Source organism: Chenopodium album, chromosome 7, assembly GCF_948465745.1.
Source record: "Chenopodium album chromosome 7, dcCheAlbu1.1, whole genome shotgun sequence".
NCBI lineage: Eukaryota > Viridiplantae > Streptophyta > Magnoliopsida > Caryophyllales > Amaranthaceae > Chenopodium > Chenopodium album.
Window position 1 is genome coordinate 61,383,042 of NC_137840.1, and position 19,959 is coordinate 61,403,000.

The 19,959-nt window shown below is 35.1% G+C and overlaps 2 protein-coding genes and 1 non-coding gene across 3 annotated transcripts; 1 reads left to right on the plus strand and 2 right to left on the minus strand.

Moving 5' to 3' along the window:
- Nucleotides 1–2,579: 2,579 nt before the first annotated feature.
- LOC145640421 (uncharacterized) lies at nt 2,580–4,670 on the plus strand. Its single transcript, XM_081691704.1, has 5 exons — nt 2,580–2,675; nt 2,787–2,814; nt 2,908–3,005; nt 4,356–4,445; nt 4,539–4,670. Exons 1-5 carry the CDS (start codon nt 2,580–2,582, stop codon nt 4,668–4,670), a joined length of 444 nt encoding a protein of 147 aa, XP_081547830.1.
- A 1,331-nt stretch (nt 4,671–6,001) lies between these two features.
- Nucleotides 6,002–6,075, minus strand: TRNAN-GUU (transfer RNA asparagine (anticodon GUU)). The gene has a single exon. It is a non-coding gene; the product is annotated as a tRNA-Asn (tRNA).
- Nucleotides 6,076–7,319: 1,244 nt separating this feature from the next.
- LOC145638023 (5-formyltetrahydrofolate cyclo-ligase-like protein COG0212) lies at nt 7,320–17,918 on the minus strand. Its single transcript, XM_081688997.1, has 6 exons — nt 17,472–17,918; nt 17,293–17,383; nt 9,932–10,158; nt 8,430–8,505; nt 7,687–7,812; nt 7,320–7,597 (listed from the first exon to the last, which is right to left on the minus strand). The coding sequence occupies exons 1-6, from the start codon at nt 17,913–17,915 to the stop codon at nt 7,446–7,448; spliced, it is 1,116 nt and encodes a 371-aa protein (XP_081545123.1). The 5' UTR covers nt 17,916–17,918; the 3' UTR covers nt 7,320–7,445.
- Between the last annotated feature and the right edge of the window lie 2,041 nt (nt 17,919–19,959).

Below are 19,959 nucleotides of genomic sequence, written 5' to 3' on the forward strand. Positions count from 1 at the left end.
CTAGTGCATGTCATACGTTATACTAAAACCCAAGGCAAGAATTGTAATCATGCCACGTGTTGTCATGAATTGATAAATGCTGTGGGGTCATGTGATTCATGTCATATTAAAACTAATCATCAATTTTTCCTCATAAAAAATTAATGTTCATAAATTCTTATTTTTTAATCCTCATTCTTTCGTTTGCTCATTCATTTAACAGATAAAACAAACTAATATGATAATGAATTTTGTTAATGTTCAATAAAAAAAAATTTAAAAAAAATATGATTTTTTTTTTATAAAATTATAAAACCATCAATAGATTCAGTTAAACCATCAATACATTTCACTTTAATTTATTAAAGTTATTTTTTAAAACAATTTACTATAGTTTTTTTATATACAAAAAAATGATCCGGGACATCGCCCGGGCCTCAAACTAGTTGATTTAAAAAAAAAAAAAAAAAAAAAAAAAACCCTAAATGCATGAGAGTTGAGGAATGAGGTTTTGGAAGCTCCTCGTTCATTTACTCTACAATTATATAATAGATACATACATATTGTTTTATTAAAATGACCGTTACTGTTATAGTTCAAAATAAACCAACACTTTTGTGCTCACTGTGTTGAAAATTGTGGACCACAATTAATTATACTTTCTTTTTCTCTTTCGTCAATCATATATATATATATATATATATATATATATATATATATATATATATATATATATATATATATATATATATATATATATATATATATATATAGAATTGAGATCATGTGAGAACCAAGGTGAATAATAGAAATTAAGAACCAATCTCAGCCATTGATCGCATTCAATCTGATGGCTCACGTTTCACCCGCATTCATTAATGGCTTTTTCGTAATTATGCGTTTTTTGCAACTTTTTTCCAGTTTTTAAACTTTTAAGGCAATTTCATTTACTTCATGAACGATTCCATTTACTTTTACTAAATTTTCATTTACTTTTTAGAAGTGAAACTGGGAATCAGTTTATAACATTCAAATATTACAAAAATACCATTAATGACACGGGAAGCATGTGAGCCGTCGGATTAACATGATCTAAGGGCCTAGATTAGTTCCTAGTTCTAATTTCAGCCTTGGTTCTCATTATAACTTGGTTTATATATATATATATATATATATATATATATATATATATATATATATATATATATATATATATATATATATATATATATATATATATATATATATATATATATATATATATATATATATATATGTATATATATATATATAGGGGAGTTTTTTCCCCAGTTTTTAGAGAGTCACGTAGGATTTAATTTTATTAGAGCGCCATATAGGATTATAAATTTTTATCTTAGCCCATTAAATAAGAGATTATTAATTTCTTTTAGATTTAAATAATTCAAATGTCATGTAATCAAAATTGGCGAATGAGATTTTTATGTTTAAATTACTTAAATATTATATATTATCTTTTAATATTAGGAATTTTATCTAAATATATCAAATTTGAGCACATAAGTACAAAAAAAAAAATATTTTAAAAAAATCAAACAAACCGTGCATCGCATGGGCTTCATCTTTTATATATCTAAAGAGGAGTTTTTTCCCGAGGTTTTAGAGAGCCACGTAGGATCTAATTTTCTTAGCGCGTCATGTAAGATTATAAATTTTAGTTGTAGTCAATTAAATAAGAGATTATTAATTTCTTTTAGAATTAATTAATTTAAATGCCACACAAGCAAAATTAACGAATGATATCTTTAAGTTTAAATTAATTAAATATAAAATATTATCTTTTGATATTAGGAATTTTATCTAAATACAAAAAATATATATATATATATTTTGAAATATTCAAACAAACCGTGCATCACACGGACTTCATCTAGTTCTTACAATTTTGAAGGGAAGGAATACAATTCATCTTATTTTTTTGACAAGATACAATTCATCTTATTTACATAAACTCATATGGTAAAAATCATAAAAATTATAATATTAATCTTGTATATCTTTCAAAAAAATTAAAGAAACCATATGTAGAAGATTTAGAGTTGTTATAATCCAATGCACAATTATTATAGTGTTTGTCATATAGAAAAATCATAATTTTAGTGGTTTTTTTTAATTAATTTTTTAATTTTTTATTTTTAAAATAAATCCAGATATTAAAATCCATTTAAATTACCGTGTTATTTAATCCAAAATATTATAAATAATTATACTAACGATCTTAATGAACACATAAAGTCAAATCATTTGAAATTAATCTTACGTAAATATAATTAATCTCATTGTAATTATTGTCGTCACATTTATCTATTTATCAAGTATACATATTAATGACGATTATCAACTTTCTTAATTTATACTCCGTAATTGACATTATTAGTAAATGAGTCTTTAATGTGTGATTCAATTATTTTTGTTACCAAGGTTGTCACCAAAGTATCTTTGATTTATTTCAAAATAAACTTTGTTGTGTATTTATATCCGCTCATTCATGCATTTGCATTAAATACGTAATAGGATGGAGGATATATATCGTCACTCAAGCAGATGTTGAGGCCTTAACTATGTCGTTTGTGACAATTGGGATGTCAACAAAGGAGGATGTTTCGCCACCTATGGCAACCGGAGAAGCTACTGCTAATGCTGCAACAACTGAAGTGGTAATATATACTTAAAGCTTTACATCACAAGCCTAACTTTAATTACTACCTTCGTTTCTTATTATATGCAATAAATGAATATTTTATGTCTCACAATTTCACAAATAATAGCCCTTGTTACATATAATACGAAATCGAGGTAATCATTAGTCTAAAGTATACGAGTTTTTGTAATTTTGACTTTTGGAGTAATACTTTTTATTACAGAATATGACATATGGATTGGCTGAAGTTAATAATTATTTGCAAAATCGTGTTGAAGAGTCCAGAACATTGGAAATGTTGGCTACTACTGCTGCTCAAAACTCCACCATTACGGATAACTATAAGGTAAAAGATACATATATGCAATAATTATTATTCATATATGTCTACCTTGTTCATAAACAATTCATCAAATTGTCGAAATATCTTACATAAAATAAAGTGGATGGATGAGTATAATGTTGGATATTTATTTTATTTCTTTTTATTATTTATTTCTTTTTATTTATTTTTTTTTTTTGAATAGTTGGATATTTATTTTTGTATATGTATTTTGTATATTAATGAAGAATAATGAATCTGTACAATAATAATGTACAATATTGTGGTATGAATATTTGTATGACTATTTGGATTGTGTATTTGGATAATTGTACCTTTTCATTGATAATTCTAATGTGAATAGTTGTGTTATTTCATTTACTATTCATTAGTTATAAAGAATAATTGTTTATTTCATTACTTGCACCTTTTCATCTAAATTTCTTTTTCTATAAATAGTTGCTGGTTGTTTTGATTCATGGGTACTCAATATTTCTCCTAAAAATACATGCATATAGTATCGGTTACTCTTATCTAGTGTGTTTGTTGTTTTTTTATAATTACAATACCATTTCATAAGAAGCGAAACCTGTTCTATCTTGGAAGACAATTATATTGCTCAATAACCTTGGGTATCAAAGAGGGAGTAAAATTGTCTTAAGGATACAACGGGATTTAATTTGTTGGGCCCGGGTCTTAATAATTTATATTTTTGAATCATCTATAAATGTATGTGTTATGTTTCGTTTGTTTTAATATAATAGCTATATAATTGTTTATTTGCTATTATATATTTCCCTACTTTCACCAAAATAAGTAAATCACCCCGTAAAAACTTATGTTACTATGTAGCCATGTAGGATGTAATAATGTACAGTGGTAATAAAACTAGTAATTTGGAAATGGAGAAATCTTCATACATCTATATTACTATTTGAATCATTACACTTAATTTTGTATAATAAAATTCAATAATTTTGTATAATAAAATTCAATTACAATTGTTTAGTTAAATATCTTTAGATAGTATTTGATCCAAATATCGATCTTCATCACTTAAGAAAAAATATTTCCACACCATATCTCACAATCTACTTCTCTTCTTTTGATATTAGCTAGATAGGGCGAAAATGTACTACTGTATGGAGTAAAAAAAATTAGACTTTTTTTAAAAAAAAAATTATTTTTTATTTAGATTAAATTCATGTAGAATTACACTTGATTTAGTATTTTACGGCAAGTATTAAAAAACGAATCAAGTTATTGTTAGATACAAGTGCGTGTGTGTGTTATTTCTTTAACAACCATTCTTCTTTTTTTTTTTTTTTTTTTTTTTTGTACTTTGATGGTTTTTGACTTTTTGACATTAAGCAGAGGAGAATGTCAAGGTTTTCACTTGATGAACGCTTGCAAGATTGGATGATAACAATGGCCGTTCGAAACGACAACAAAAGAATTGATAAGGTATGGAAAAAAATTTATACTTTGTTATAAAGATATCTACATATTATACCCTAGCTAGTTTATATGACTAATTAGTTGTATCTTCTTTTGTAGTTTTATATACATCTATTGTCCAACTTACAACTTAGGTCTCTTAATGAAGTCGATGACTTCGTTCACCATGGCTACCACCCGAAGAGGCCACAGAAAGGTGCAAACCCAGTAGATAATGTAAGTTTATCTTAATATGATTATTTTTATTACGTATTTCCTCAATGTCAAAAAAAAAAAAAAAAAAAAAAAAAACTTTCTCCGTTTTACATCAGATGTGTCACTTTTTAGAAACGGAAGTATATTATTTTAGATGTATCGATCACTTTTCCGTTTTTCAAATAAATTTTCTCTATTACTCTCCTATCACAGGACCCTAGGCTCTTAATTTTTTTTTCTCTCATCTATCTATCACATGACCCTCTTAATTTCTATTATTAAAGAGTCTGCAATTACAAAAGTGGCATCAAAAAAACATTGAAGGAAGTAATTTGACTTGTTTGACATAATTTTTTGTATATAGTTTTTAGTTTTTATGAAAACAAAACACCAAAAACAGAAAACCAATTAATGTTTCCGGTCCTTTCCACTTTGTTGTTGTCATTTTCAAAATAATCATGATTATAATAAGTTAGGCTAATTTTTAACTCGTTGTATGATATTTTGAAAAACAGAAAACCACAACAATGTCAAACAGATCCTTAAATTTGTACGTAGTTTTTATCTTATGAATTGTATTATTCACAATTTTTGTATTTTCTTACTTATGCAGTCTGTAGAACCGGGCACTTCAAGTGGAAAACGGTCAACTAGAAGGAAGTTGGATTGGGAATTTAGGTTTAAAGGAAAAAGCTATAATGGTGAATTTGTTCTTTATGATATCCATTTTCTTGAACCCGGTTCCAACCAAGATTCAAAAAGTGTAAGTTGTTGTAAATATGAGATTTAAAATTTGTAGACTTTTTTTTTTTTAAAAAAAAAATTAATTTTTTTTTTTTTTTTTTTTTTGGGAACCAAGTAGTCTTGTATGAGATATATTATTAATTTCTTTTTTAAAAAAAAAATTAGTCGCGAGGCTTTAGGGTGAATGAAGAAATATTGTTCTCAAGTGGAGGAATGATAAGTGATCTTGAAAACAAACACCGTCGTAAGAGAAGAAAGAAGATAGAGAGTCCAGATACGACAGAGATCACTCTTAATGAAAGCGTGGAGGCATTTATGTATGAAGCATATCAGAATCTCGTCAACAAGGATATGGATAACAAAGGAAAATGCAGCAAGAAAGGAAAACGTATGAAGATTAAAGATGGCATGAGAAATTGAGAAGGAAACTAGGGATCCTTCTTTAATTTGGACTAGTTGAAAATATGACTCCTCCTGAGAGTAGTTTCTTCTTGTTATTTTATGTTGTGACCTTTTGACAATATGGCTTTATGTTTTTATTTTAATTTGTGTTTATTTTTATAAAATCCATTGTTATATATTCTTATCAAAACCTTAAGCACAAAAAAGATTATAAAAAAAAACGCTAGAAGGAGGGTTCGAACCTCCGACCTTGTGGTTAACAGCCACACGCTCTAACCAGCTGAGCTATTCCAGCTTTTGTTGTATCAATTCTCTCATAATATTATTATTGATAGTAAAGAGCACATATCCTTAAATTGTATAATAATTTTTAAGTGTGAATTTAAAATGGTTAATGTATACACTAAATTGTAAATTGTTTAGTGTTCAATGATCTTTTGTGTGTGTTTTGTAACTTTTAAAGTGGTATGGATTTATAATTAGGAATTAAATTAAGATGGTATGGGGGTAGAAACTTGATTCTTAAAATATCATGTTTGGTTCTTGTTCGGAATGAGTTTTTTAATTTTTATTCGATATCTAAAGGTGTGGTATTTGGCTATTTGCCATACCCACCTCCCCCTTGGTTTTTCTAAACCAAACCCCATACTTTGTGAGTTTCAATTTTGAGTTTAAAAATAGATTTTTCTTAAACAAACATTGGGTTTTACTCATTCCAACCCCATACCTCATACTTCCTCCGTTCTTTATTACTTGACCCGCTTTGACTTTTACACTATTCACCACCCCTCCTTTGACCGTCTTTTGTGAATAATATGTAAGGAAAAATATATTCATGTATGATCTTTTTGGATTCGTCTCAATAAGTACTATCATAATATATAACTTTTATAATTTTTACTTATGGAGAATTTAAGTTATTGATCGTTAAAGTTTTGTATTGACAAGCGTGATAAAAGAAACAGGTCAAGTAAAAAAGAACAGAGGAAGTATATACCTAAAACCTACAACCAAACACCCCCTTAATTTTTTTTGAGTGTATGTGATTTCATGGGCATAGATGCTATGTACTCACAATTTTCAATTGTTCAAGCTATATATTTTCAAGTATTTTGTCACATATATATATATATATATATATATATATATATATATATATATATATATATATATATATATATATATATATATATATATATATATATATATATATATATATATATATATATATATATATATATATATATATATATATAAATATAATAATAATAATAATAAGGTCAACAAATTAGGTGTCAATCCGGATGTTCAGATCAAGTCAAATAAGATCAGGTCGGGTTAGGTTGGATCAATTTTTAAAATTGCGTCATATCAAATTATTGTGTCCACGCGACTACGCGAGTTGAAATCTGAATCGGATATTTTTCGTATCAGGTCAGGTGTGATTTTGACACCTCTAATCAAAATAACTTGTTTGCAGCTTTTTTTAAGGAAAAAAATACCCTTAAAAAAAGTAACAAGTAATCAGATCATCCAATATGACATGAATTACGTTTACTATATTTATAATTTATGGTCTTGTTGGAACCATAAGCGCTTGTGCAAGGGTTCACAGTAATTACATATGTAACACAAATATACAAAGGGCTAGAAAAAGAAAGAAAATCATTGGCGCTTTCGCTGTGCAGTGGGGGGTAGCTTCTCGGATGGACCACTCGGAAGCTTTTGCCCAGTTTCTTGCTCGATCCTCTTCTTGAGCTCTCGCAAAACTCTTATTTGTCCCAATTTCTCAGGAGACAGTTTCTCCCAGTAAATCCCTGCAGAAAATTCAATGACCTTGTGGTTTAGGTATAATCAACTGGAAGTAATGCAAGGTTTTAGGAAGAAAAACTTGTTCATCGCTAACCTTGTGGTTTAGGTATATTCGTATTGGTGAATATGACCTGTGTTGGGGTGCAAATGATGTCGACTGGTACATCATGGATTAATAGCTTTTCAGCCGGAATATCATCTACCAGTTGTTGATCATGCACTGCAATATTATTAACTACTTTAGCTAAACAATAACAGCACTTTAATAATTACTGAATTACTGAAATGAAATTACACATTCAATTCCCATATTACAGGTGAAAGAGAGAAATTTACATGAAGTGGCACTTATAACCTTCGGCATATCATCATATAAGACTCAACAACAGACCCGAAGGTCCCATACATGCTAGATTGAGTCAAAATTAAAGAAACAAACTATATTGAAAACTGGGAAGTATATAAAAGCCAAATTTAAAAGGAAAATTCAACAAGGAATCATCAGCGACAACTGCAATTTAAAGATCTGTCAAATACAGTATTCTAATAGGCAAAATTAGCAGTTTGTGGTAAAACTGCCAACTTTGATCATGCCACTCTATCATGCACTGATTTATGTCACTATTAGCTATATTAATGATAAAAGGTATCTAAAGGTAAATCTAATGATATTTTCATGTCATAACCCAATACATATCTTGACAAATTACTCCGCACTAGTCAAAATGAGTGAGGTTAAAAAAATCTAAAATGTCAAGACATTATCAGTCCCTGTAGAAAAACTATACAATCAAAATGGGGCATTTGTAATAAGAAACCAAAGAACATCAGAAATACCTGTAGTAATGACAGGGGTGGAGTCATCAATCGCCCCCATGTAACGCAGCATTCCATATTCAAGTTCAGCAAATCCCTATCAACGAATTTACAGTAAAACTTTGGACATTAAAAGCTAGCCTTCACAAACATTGAATCATCAAAAGACCTTGCAAAGATATGAAATAAAATCAAAACAGGCTTTTCCATAGTCCATGTATAAAAAAAAAAAAATCAGACCAGTAAGAGAAATATGGATCGCATTAATATATGCCACTCTTTTCATGCCAGGTACATCTCGTTTTAGATCAATCAAACGCATAATTTTAAAAGGGCTCAAAGTAATGTGCTGCTGGAAGTATAACTACCGCTTTATGATAACCAAAATGTACGATTATCTTTTTTTCTGCTAGAAGCAAATGAAAGGCATTATAAATCAAGTGGAATTTTATGAAGCATAGAAGGAAAAAAAGCATTGAAAGATGATGAGAATTAATTTGAAAATGAATTACTATAAAGTTTTGATTCAAATGATATCATGTAAAATGTTATTGGGATTTTACTCATCCTCTAGTTATTAATTCTTTTTTTAATCTACCATATTTACATAGCCTTTGACCAGTAGTTTCTACTACAAAAACAGATAATAAGTAGTATCATGTAAAATGTTATTGGGATTTTCTCAAGTTTTTATGTTTTTTACTATATATTAGGTAATTAAATAGCGCGAAGCCGTGAAGAGTAATTACACATGCAGTTTTCACATAGTACTTCATATATCTAAAGGTATTTTACAAAAATTAGGAAAAAAAAAAGGTATAATGTTTTACACGTGCAGTATAACAATAGAATAAGGCCTGGACGGATAAAACTAGCACAGAAATATAAACAAACCAGATGAACTGGAAGAGAGCTAAAAACTGGCCTACATATAATTGTATCTGCTACTTGGGTGGATTGGCAGGAGAGCTAAAATATCTAGGTTCAGAATGAATGTAGAAGCAGCAGCAGTGGCAGGAATTGTACATAAAGTGTGGATAACAAGTAATAAGCTCTTTGGAAAGGAAAAATACCTACTGTGGCCTCGGCAATAATGGAAATTCAGAGTACTATAAGAAGTAGAATAAAAGGGATCATGGGGGAAAAGGATTCATCTGCTGAGTGCTGATAGGATTTGGCGGGATGACCTATAATTATTGTGACTACAGTTCTATAGTTTGCATTGCATTTTAGGTTATATTCTTCGTAATTGGTACTGGTTCTATAAAGCTGATGCCTATTTTGGTTGGGTATTTTTAGTGGAAAGGAGCCTTCCTAGAAGGGTTGTCTCTACTTTACAGTCCTAAGTCAAAGTAATGTGCCGCTGATTACGCTCATGCAATGGTGAATTGATCATAGAAGGCCTCTAAATCACTATAAAAGAAAATAATAAATAGAAGCAACCAATTGCTACGAAAAAAAATTCAAATGTAGCATACATGAGATGGAAACAGAAAATAAACATCATAGCAATGGAAAACTACCTCACCCTTTCCAAGCCGGGCTCCAGTGTTCGGATCAACAGCAACTGAACCAATGACAATTAAGTCTACTTTGATCTTTTCATCAAGACCAATTGGCCTTCCATATTTTGCTACACCTACAGAGGTGCATGCCTCATTTATATTGCTTGAAGTCAACATTTCAGACTCAAGAACCGAAAAGAATCCGGTTCTCAAACGTGGCTGGGGAGTCAGCAGTTTCTTCCCCTCTGCATGAACACAACAGCCTCGAGAAATTGAGTAAAAAGCAAATAGTAGAAGACCAAAACATAAACTAAGCAGCTCAACAGAAATGATATCCAGAAACACAATAAAACCTTCCCCTTAACCATACAAGCTGCAACGGAATACGTGTACTCAACAATAATATAGAAGGACGGATTGTAACTTTGATTAGCTTGAAAGCTTGTAAGCGTTAAACATGGCTTGAGGCCATGACTCTCCAAGGAAACTAATACAATATTTTCTGGATACCCTCTCCTTTCCTAGACAGCAACTATTTATACTACTACTACTAAGCTAAAAGTGGCAACAATGCCTTAATTGTTACAAGTGCTCTTCTTGTCCTCTTTCTAATTTAGTGCATTACAAACAAACACCCAAAAGTAGCTGGTCTGCTCTGTTGCTCAACGGTCCCCTGCTTCTCTTGTTGCTGCCAAGGATTGTTGTTGTTGGTGCTCTGTTCCTGCTGCCCTCCTCTGGCGTCTGCTGTAGGTGATAGTCACGGGAGGTGGGAGTGGGTGTGTTGCAATACTTCCCCCCCAAAACAGCCACCTTGTCCTCAAGGTGGAATGTAGGAAACCTCGCCTTGATGGACTCCGCATCTTCCCACGTTGCTTCGAAAACAGGTAGCCCTTGCCATTGTATCAACACCTCAATCCCTTCTGCCTTCCCTAGCTTCGGCCTGATGCTTAACACCTGCTCTGATTCCACCACGAGTTCCAACTCAGGTGTGAGTTGGGTTGGGATGCTCGGAGAGCTAGGGACAGCCCCTAGTGCAAGTTTCAGCTGAGAAACGTGAAACACCGGGTGTATTTTACAGTCAGCCGGTAAGAGTAACTTGTAGGCTACCTTGCCAATGCGTTGGATCACCTCGAATGGGCCATAAAACCGCGCGGCTAGCTTTTCAAAGGGTCTCTTTGCCAACGAACGCTGTCGGTATGGTTGAAGCTTGAGAAAAACACGATCCCCAACCTGAAAGTCTACCTCCCTCCTCTTCTTGTCAGCATTATCTTTCATTACTTGTTGGGCTTTAATTAAATTAATTTTAAGCTCATCCAACATAGCATCCCTCTCTTGCAAGTGTTCTTCCACAGTACCCACCCTCGTTTGTCCTAGGCCCACCCTCAAGAGACGAGGTGGATCCCTCCCGTAGAGGACCTTAAAAGGGGAGATTTGGGTGGATGAGTGAGTTGCCGTATTGTATGAAAATTCTGCCCAATGAAGCCATTTTGCCCACGACCTTGGTTGCTCACCCGCAAAACACCGCAAATAGGTCTCTAGCCTCTTGTTTACCACCTCCGATTGGCCATCCGTTTGGGGGTGGTATGAGGTGCTTCGCTTAAGGTCCGTACCTTGCAAACGGAACAACTCCCTCCAAAATGAACTCACAAACACTCTATCACGATCCGAGACAATGCTATTTGGCACCCCATGTAATCTCACTATCTCCCTAGCAAACAAATCCGCCACGCTCACCGTCGTGAAAAGGTGTTTGAGTCCCAAAAAATGAGCATATTTGGATAAACGATCCACCACCACCAAAATCGTATCCATACCCCTTGACTTCGGTAACCCCTCGATGAAATCCATCGTAATGTCTTCCCACACTCTCTCCGGTATCGGTAGTGGTTGTAGAAGACCCGCCGGTGACTTTTGTGAATGTTTATTCCGCTGACATATCACGCACTCTCGGACCCAAGTTGCAATCTCACGCCTCATCCCCACCCAATACCACTCTTCGGCTAGCCGTAGGTACGTCTTGGTTTCACCCTCATGGCCCCCCACCGGAGAATCATGATAAGCCCGAATTAACGCAGATTTCACGGCCGACTTATGGGGTACAACCATTCGCCCCTTGTACAATAAGTGGCGACCCTCCACCGTGAACCCCAGTTGCCCTTCCCCTCTCTCGGTTTCTACCCGCATTCGCTGTATCCACTCATCCGCGGCAACCTCCTGCTCAAGAGTGCTCCAATCCACCCCTTGTACCGCCACTAAAGCCACCAATTCTGCCTCCTTTTCATCATCACCCCTCCTTGATAACGCATCCGCCACCCGATTGGCTATTCCGGGTTTATAATGAATTTCGAATTCGAACCCGATTAACTTCCGAACCCATCGCTGATACTCCATGCCCACTTCTCTTTGTTGAGTAATAAACCTTAAACTTTGTTGATCACTCCTAATTATGAACCTCCTTCCCAAAAGATAATGTTTCCATTTCTGCACCGCCAAGCACCCGGCCATGAGTTCTTTCTCGTAAATCGATTTGCTCCGGCCACTCGGCCCTAACATTTTGCTATAAAATGCCACGGGCCTTCCTTCTCGCATGAGCACGGCTCCCAATCCGAAACCCGAAGCATCGGATTCCACCACAAAGGACTTCTTGAAGTTCGGCATAACCAAAACAGGGGCGGTGGTCATGGCGAGCTTCAATTTCATGAATGCTTGTTCCGCGGCTTCGCACCACCCAAAACTATCTCTTTTGAGTTGAGAAGTTAAAGGCTGTGCGATTTGGGCATAATGGAAAATGAATTTCCTATAATACCCAGTGAGCCCAAGAAACCCTCTCAAATCTCTCAATGATTTTGGAGTGGGCCATTTCAACATGGCTTGGATTTTATCTTGATCCACTGAAACTCCCTCACTTGAGATTATGTGGCCCAAGTAAGCCACCACATTTTTCCCAAACTCACATTTGTTGATATTAGCAAATAACGAATGGGCCTTAAGGACTTCAAGCACCAATTTAACATGTTCAATGTGCGTACCCACAGTGGAACTATATATGAGTATATCATCAAAAAATACGAGTACAAACTTGCGTAAATACGGACGAAATACCTCGTTCATTAATGATTGAAATGTCGCCGGAGCATTCGTTAACCTGAATGGCATTACTAAGAACTCGTAATGACCCTCGTGTGTTCGGAATGCCGTCTTGTGAGTGTCTTCCGGCCTCACGAGGATTTGATGATACCCCGCCTTAAGGTCTAGCTTCGTGAACACATGTGCCCCGTGCAACTCGTCAAGTAACTCATCTATCACCGGAATTGGGTATTTATCGGGGACGGTCTCCTTGTTGAGAGCCCGGTAATCTACACAAAACCTCCGAGAACCATCCTTTTTCTTCACTAACAACACCGGGCTCGTGGTTGGGCGAATGATGCCGGCCATTAGCATCTCTCGGATCAATTTCTCGATCTCGTCCTTTTGAAATTGGGGGTATCTATAAGGCCGCACGCTAACGGGATTGCTTCCTTCTTTGAGAACGATCGCGTGTTCATGACCTCGGCTCGGAGGCAACCCCTTGGGTTCACTAAAAACCCCTTCAACTTCGGATACTACTCCCTTCAAAAAATCTGGCACACTTCCTGCCTTAGTGGGCTGTTCTCCTTCCACCCTATTTAGCTCCACTAACATTCCCCCTTTTTGCTTCTTAATTGTTTTGAACATAGCTTTGAGGGTAATACCCGTCTTAGCCAAGCTCGGGTCTCCTTTCACCGTCACCATCTTACCCCCTAGTGAGAAACTCATCTCTTGCACCTTCCAATTTGTCAAGACCGACCCCAACTTCTCCAACCACTGTATTCCAAGTATGATGTCGGAATTACCCAATTGGAGAGGTAGAAACTCTTCCTCAATCTCCACTTCATCATTGAGCTTCAATCTCACTCCTCGGCACTGCCCCTTTCCCTTAATATTCTCGCCATTCCCCAAGGACACTCCAAACACCGCATTTCCCGTCACTTCTAGTCCCAACTTTTGTACAGCTTGCAAGGAGATAAAATTGTGTCGCTCCGGGGTCGATCATGACCACCACGCTCTCCCCTTTGATCTCACCCTTAAGTCTCATCGTTTTGGGATTGGTCAACCCCATAATCGAATTCATAGACACGGCAGTGGGGGTCACCTCTTCGGCCTCGCCGGAGTTCTCCAACACCGCTAACTCCCCTTCCTCACTCTCCTCGTCTTCTTCCACCAATAGGACACTAAGTCCCTTCGCTGCACATACATGAGTTGGGCCCGTCCATTTTCTGTCACACCTAAAGCATAGGCCCCTAGCTTTCTTCTCCTGAATTTCTCGGTCAGTGAGCCGCCGCACTTGGCCACTGAACTGGGTTGCTCCGGTGTTGTTACGGCTCGGGTAAGGGGAGGTGTTGCTGCGAATCGAGTAAGTTGGATTTGGGTAGGAAACTGAGGCTGCAGAGCTTTGAGGAGTTGGGCTGGATCGGTAAGTGTTTGTGGGCTGTGGGCTGGAATTTGTGGTTTGGTTGGGTTGAAAGTTTTGGGTTGTGTTATGGGTTGACCCAATTCCTAAAGTAGCAGCAGGGCTACGATTAAAATAGGAATATTGGCTAGGCTTCGGGTTCGGGTACGACCCACCCGTCTTCCTCACTCCATTAACCCGATTCCGCTCCTCGACCCGGATCGCAAGATCCATGGCATCTTCAAGGGTTATCGGGTTGAGCATTCGGATCTCAGCCTTTATGTCTTCTCTGAATCCGTTCACGAATTGGGCCTTCATTATACTCTCAGGCACATCCGTAAGTGGTGTCGCCCTCTCGATGAAGGTTCTCCGGTAATCCACCACCGTCGTCACCTGCGCCACGGCTAACCACTGCTCGTGCAAGGTGCCGGCGTTGATGGGTCGGAATTGAGTCAAGACGTGCAACTTCAAATCTTCCCAATTGATGATCGGTCGCTGGCTGGTACTGGTACCACCTCAAGGCGTCGCCGTCCATGGCGACGACCGCCGCCTGAATTTTCTCCACCTCCGTCAACTGGTAAAAGTGGAAGTACTGTTCGCCGCGGAGTATCCACCCATCCGGGTCTGAACCGTCGAACACCGGCATATCTAACTTCCGAAACCTCCCGCTGCCGCGGCTCTCGTGTTGGTCGTTGCGACTACGGTACTCCCCTCCTCCGCCGGCTTCCCAACTCCCAATTCGGATCCCATTGAACCTACCCGCACCGAATTGTTGGTCGTTAAATTCCCCCACGTTGATCGGTTGTTCCACTTCTTCGTTTCCACCGATGGGTTGTTTTCCCAAGGCTTTAAGGGCGTTGCGAATTTCGTCCAAGGTTTTCTCCTGGCGGCTCGCCGTCATTCCCACCTGTTGGGTGGGTCCTGCCGGAACCTATCCATCCTTCCCTCCATAGATTGCCTCACCTTGTCTAAGTTCTCGTCCTGTCTCTTAATCAACATGTGTTGGAGTGAGTTTTCGCCTTCTCCGAGCTTCTCAAAAATCTCTTCCACCCGTTCTTCAAGCGCCGCCACCCTCTCCGGTGTCACGGTCAACGGCGTCGGCGGCATGGTGGCTTTGATACCAACTGCAACGGAATACGTGTACTCAACAATAATATAGAAGGACGGATTGTAACTTTGATTAGCTTGAAAGCTTGTAAGCGTTAAACATGGCTTGAGGCCATGACTCTCCAAGGAAACTAATACAATATTTTCTGGATACCCTCTCCTTTCCTAGACAGCAACTATTTATACTACTACTACTAAGCTAAAAGTGGCAACAATGCCTTAATTCTTACAAGTGCTCTTCTTGTCCTCTTTCTAATTTAGTGCATTACAAACAAACACCCAAAAGTAGCTGGTCTGCTCTGTTGCTCAACGGTCCCCTGCTTCTCTTGTTGCTGCCAAGGATTGTTGTTGTTGGTGCTCTGTTCCTGCTGCCCTCCTCTGGCGTCTGCTGTAGGTGATAGTCACGGGAGGTGGGAGTGGGTGTGTTGCACAAGCATGTGAAAGTCTTTATGGATTGCTATAAAAACAAGATGTTCTAAATTTTAATATTGAACATTATGGATTTCCATATTATTTCTGTAGTGTCAATTCTATCAAGATTTAAAACATTATTTAATATTGGTCTACAGCGAACACAAAATTCGGGGGTGTCCATCTATTACTATTAAGAGCTGCACTTGCCTTCCAATATGGTTCAGAACTTCATATTCCAAACCACTTTAAAGAAAATAAATCTATTGTTCACTGAAATGTATTTATATTTCACAGATTCGTTCTATTAAGAAAATTCAACTATTCACCACTCAGTATAAGAGTTCTAAGCTTCCTCTTTTTGGTTGAACAGCTCACAAGCCTAGAGCCCTACATAAAAATAAGTGGGGGCAGATATACAAAACGTAACCCCCATAACTATAGTTGCACAGAGGCTCTCTCCTTTATAACTCAATCTGAAAAGCAAAGATTAACCTATGAATTCACAGCATATAATCATTCAAACACTTTTTATATTGTGGACGTGAAGCAAAATCTCCATCAAATTTTACTTAGGCCCTGTTTGGTTTGATGTAAAATGTTTTCATGGAAAATGAATTTTCCATTTTTTCCCATTTTCCTTTGTTTGGTTTGTTAAGGAGTGGAAAACAATTTTTCAAGGGTGGAAAATTCCATCCTTAATGATGGAAAACATTTTCCTTCCAAAAACAAGGGAAGCCACATTTTCCTCTCTCCTCCTTACCTCTTTTTTTACTTCCCTCTCATTCATCTTTACATTTCCACTCTTATTTTTTTATTTTTCTTGGACTTTTCTTGTATGCAACCAAACAAAGGAAAACTAATTTGCAATTGTGTTTTTTCTTGAAAATATGTTTTCCATGAAAACTAATTTTCCATTGAAAATGTTTTACATTAAACCAAATGGGGCCTTAGTATGATTGCGTAATATATATTGCCTGAAACCTTGAAGGTCAAGCAATTATCAACAAAACATAGCTAAATTTCAAACAGCAATTCCCAGCAAGTCTTTGATACCCTCAAATTCAAATTCTTCACTACTCAACAATTCATTATAAGCAACGGCTGAAAATGTGCTAATGCAACAGTCAGCTCAATACCATAGTATTAGGAGGACCTAATGCAACCCAAACTACCAACAACAACAACAAGAGCTTGTAACACCAGGTGTATTTTATATACAACAAGTTTAGTCACCCGCAAACCACAATTCACATAGTAATCATTTTGACAAAGAATAGACTTTTACGCGATTTCAGATACTACTCACTATCTATGTTGCATACAATACAACCGTTATATACAAGACCTAACGAACACCAAACAAAACAGTGAATTAAAAACAACCACCAACCAGAAAGCGTCAAGAATCTGACTTGTTTCTGTGGAGAATCCGGGTTAACCTTCACACAATTCGCCCCCAGAAACACATCCAATTCACCCAACTGCCAAAAATTCATTCAAACCCCATAAAAATTCATCACAAATAACATAAGATAACAATATAATAAGGGTATAAAATTGATGGAATACCTTGTTAGCAGCAAGTGGAGCACCAACAAAATTGGGAATACGATGATGAACAGGTCGAGGAAATTGAGCAATATTCTGAGCTTCCATTAAATCCCAAACCCTTTTTCTAATCTTCCATTTCCAAGCTTTTGGGTCATCATCTTCACTCTCATTCATCTCTTTTTCAGAGGCTTCCGCCATTGATTCTCGAGCTTTAGCATCAAGGGTGAGGCGATTTGCTTCGAATGCCGCCTCATCGAAGATTTCAGTGTTGTTTTTCTGGGAACTACCCAGTTTTGAAATTGATGGAAATATGTAGTTTCTTCTTTGATTGAGTGTGTTAGTGAGTGAAATTGGAATTGGGATTGAAATTGAAATTAGGGTTCTTGGAAATTTGGAGGGAAGAGAAAGAGGTGAAGAAGTGAGATGGGAGAAGAGTGATACTCTTGTTGCAATTGTGTCCATTGGGTTGTTATGAATGACTGAGGGATGATCATGCTTGGGTTAGTTTACAATTTTTTTTTTATTATTATTATTTTTTTTTTTTTTTTTTTTTTTTTTTTTGGTTTTGGAAATAACCGCCTAAAATTGTTATCGTTTCAGTAATTATCGACTACAATTCTTTTTTTTTTTTTTAATTTTACCACCTACTACTTTTAAAAACATGAAAATTTCCCACCAAATTTCTCAAGCCCTCATATGTGACGTCGTCATGCCTTCTTCTTCCGCGATTCACATTTTCAATGTTGTTTTTTTCAATATAAATTAAGATTAGATTAGGGAAAAGCATTTAGTTTCTTCAAAAAAAAAAAAGGGAAAAGCATTTAGTTGTCGATTTAACATAATCCAAGCTCACACGAACATAATTAAGTTACTAATATGTGCCAATTATAATTTGTTGTTCTTCATTTAGGGTTTATCCCAAATATGGGGAATTTTTCAAACTGAATAATTTTTCAAAATAAGCATTATTTACATTGGTTAACTCTATACATAACTAATATATATGCTCAATTTAGGATTGTAAATCATAATTTAGAAAAACATTTGATTTTAAAATATCCCTAAATTACATATGAACCCTAATTTTTCATATTAAAATTTAGTAATAATTTTTTAACAATAATATCAATTTCAGTACTAATTAAAGACATAATACGTTAAATCAATGCATAATAGTCCCAATTTCATCAATTAATCACTAAATAACAAACTCCTATTTTCATTTCAAAACCCTAAATGATGAACACCGTTTTATAGTTAGCCCCAATTTTGCAAATTAGGTACCTAAATTAGTGGTTTGTTTGAATAATTTAGATTTGCAATAAAAATCAAATATTAAGGTTAGAAAAAGGAATGAAGTTGAAAACAAAACTGTTGGTGGGGCCCACAATGACGTCATGTAGGCAATCAGGTGAAAAATTTTCATGTTTTTAAAAACTGTACTCCCTCTGTTCCATTTTGTTCTTTACGTTTCCATTTTAGATGTTCCTTTTTATTCTTTACATTTAGTATCTTTTCTTTTATAGTCATAAATTTTAGACAAAATTACCCTTGCTTTACAATTTAAATAATCAAATATCCTTACTTTGTCATGTGCATTAGTACTTTTAGTTCTATTTTAATGGTTTTCTAATACTCATTATTACTTTCTCTCTCCTCTCTCTTCTTTTTCCGTCTTACTTTCTTCACCCCACATGTACCATATTCTTTTTCAAAGTAAAATTATACTTTCAATCATTGAATTATTCCAATATACATCTACTTTACACAATTTCTTAATTATCACGCATAATTCCAAACGTCAAAAACAAAAGGAAACGAAGGGAGTAGGTGATAAAATACAAACAAACAAAAAAAAAAAAAAAAAAAAAAAAAAGAGAGAGAGAGAGAGAGAGAATTGTAGGTGGTAATTACTAAAATGACAACAATAGTAGGGAACAATTTGCTAAATTGGAGTTATTAAATAAAGAAATTACTAAAATAGTGTTCACTTAAAAAAAAAAATAAAAAAAAAAATTCAAAGTAGTGTTCACTTAGGATTGGAAAACTCTAAACCTAATTTTTATCGCTTCTTAAAGTCTAAATAAAAAAAAAAAAAAAAAAGTGAATTGCTAAATCGCATACGGTATTTACTGGATAACGCTCGTATTCTAACACGACATTACAAACATCCCCCTTTTAATTTTACCCTAATCTACTTTTACCCCTTGTAAATTTACCCTATTTTATTTTTACCCTACTAGCCACCATCCACCACTCTACGTCAAAAAAAAAAAAAAAATCCTTAATTCAACAACGATTTACACAAGCGGTGAATGGACAAATTTGCAAAACTGACGATGCCACCGAAGAGGTCGCCTATGCGGACAGATTCGGTGAGTGTTCTGAAATTTTTTTTTTTTTTTTAATTTTTTTTATTTCGTAAACGCCAGAATAACGCCTGAAATTTTAGGATCTACCGTGGAACATTCTAAAATTTCAAGCGTTGCTACCATGGTTCGCCTGA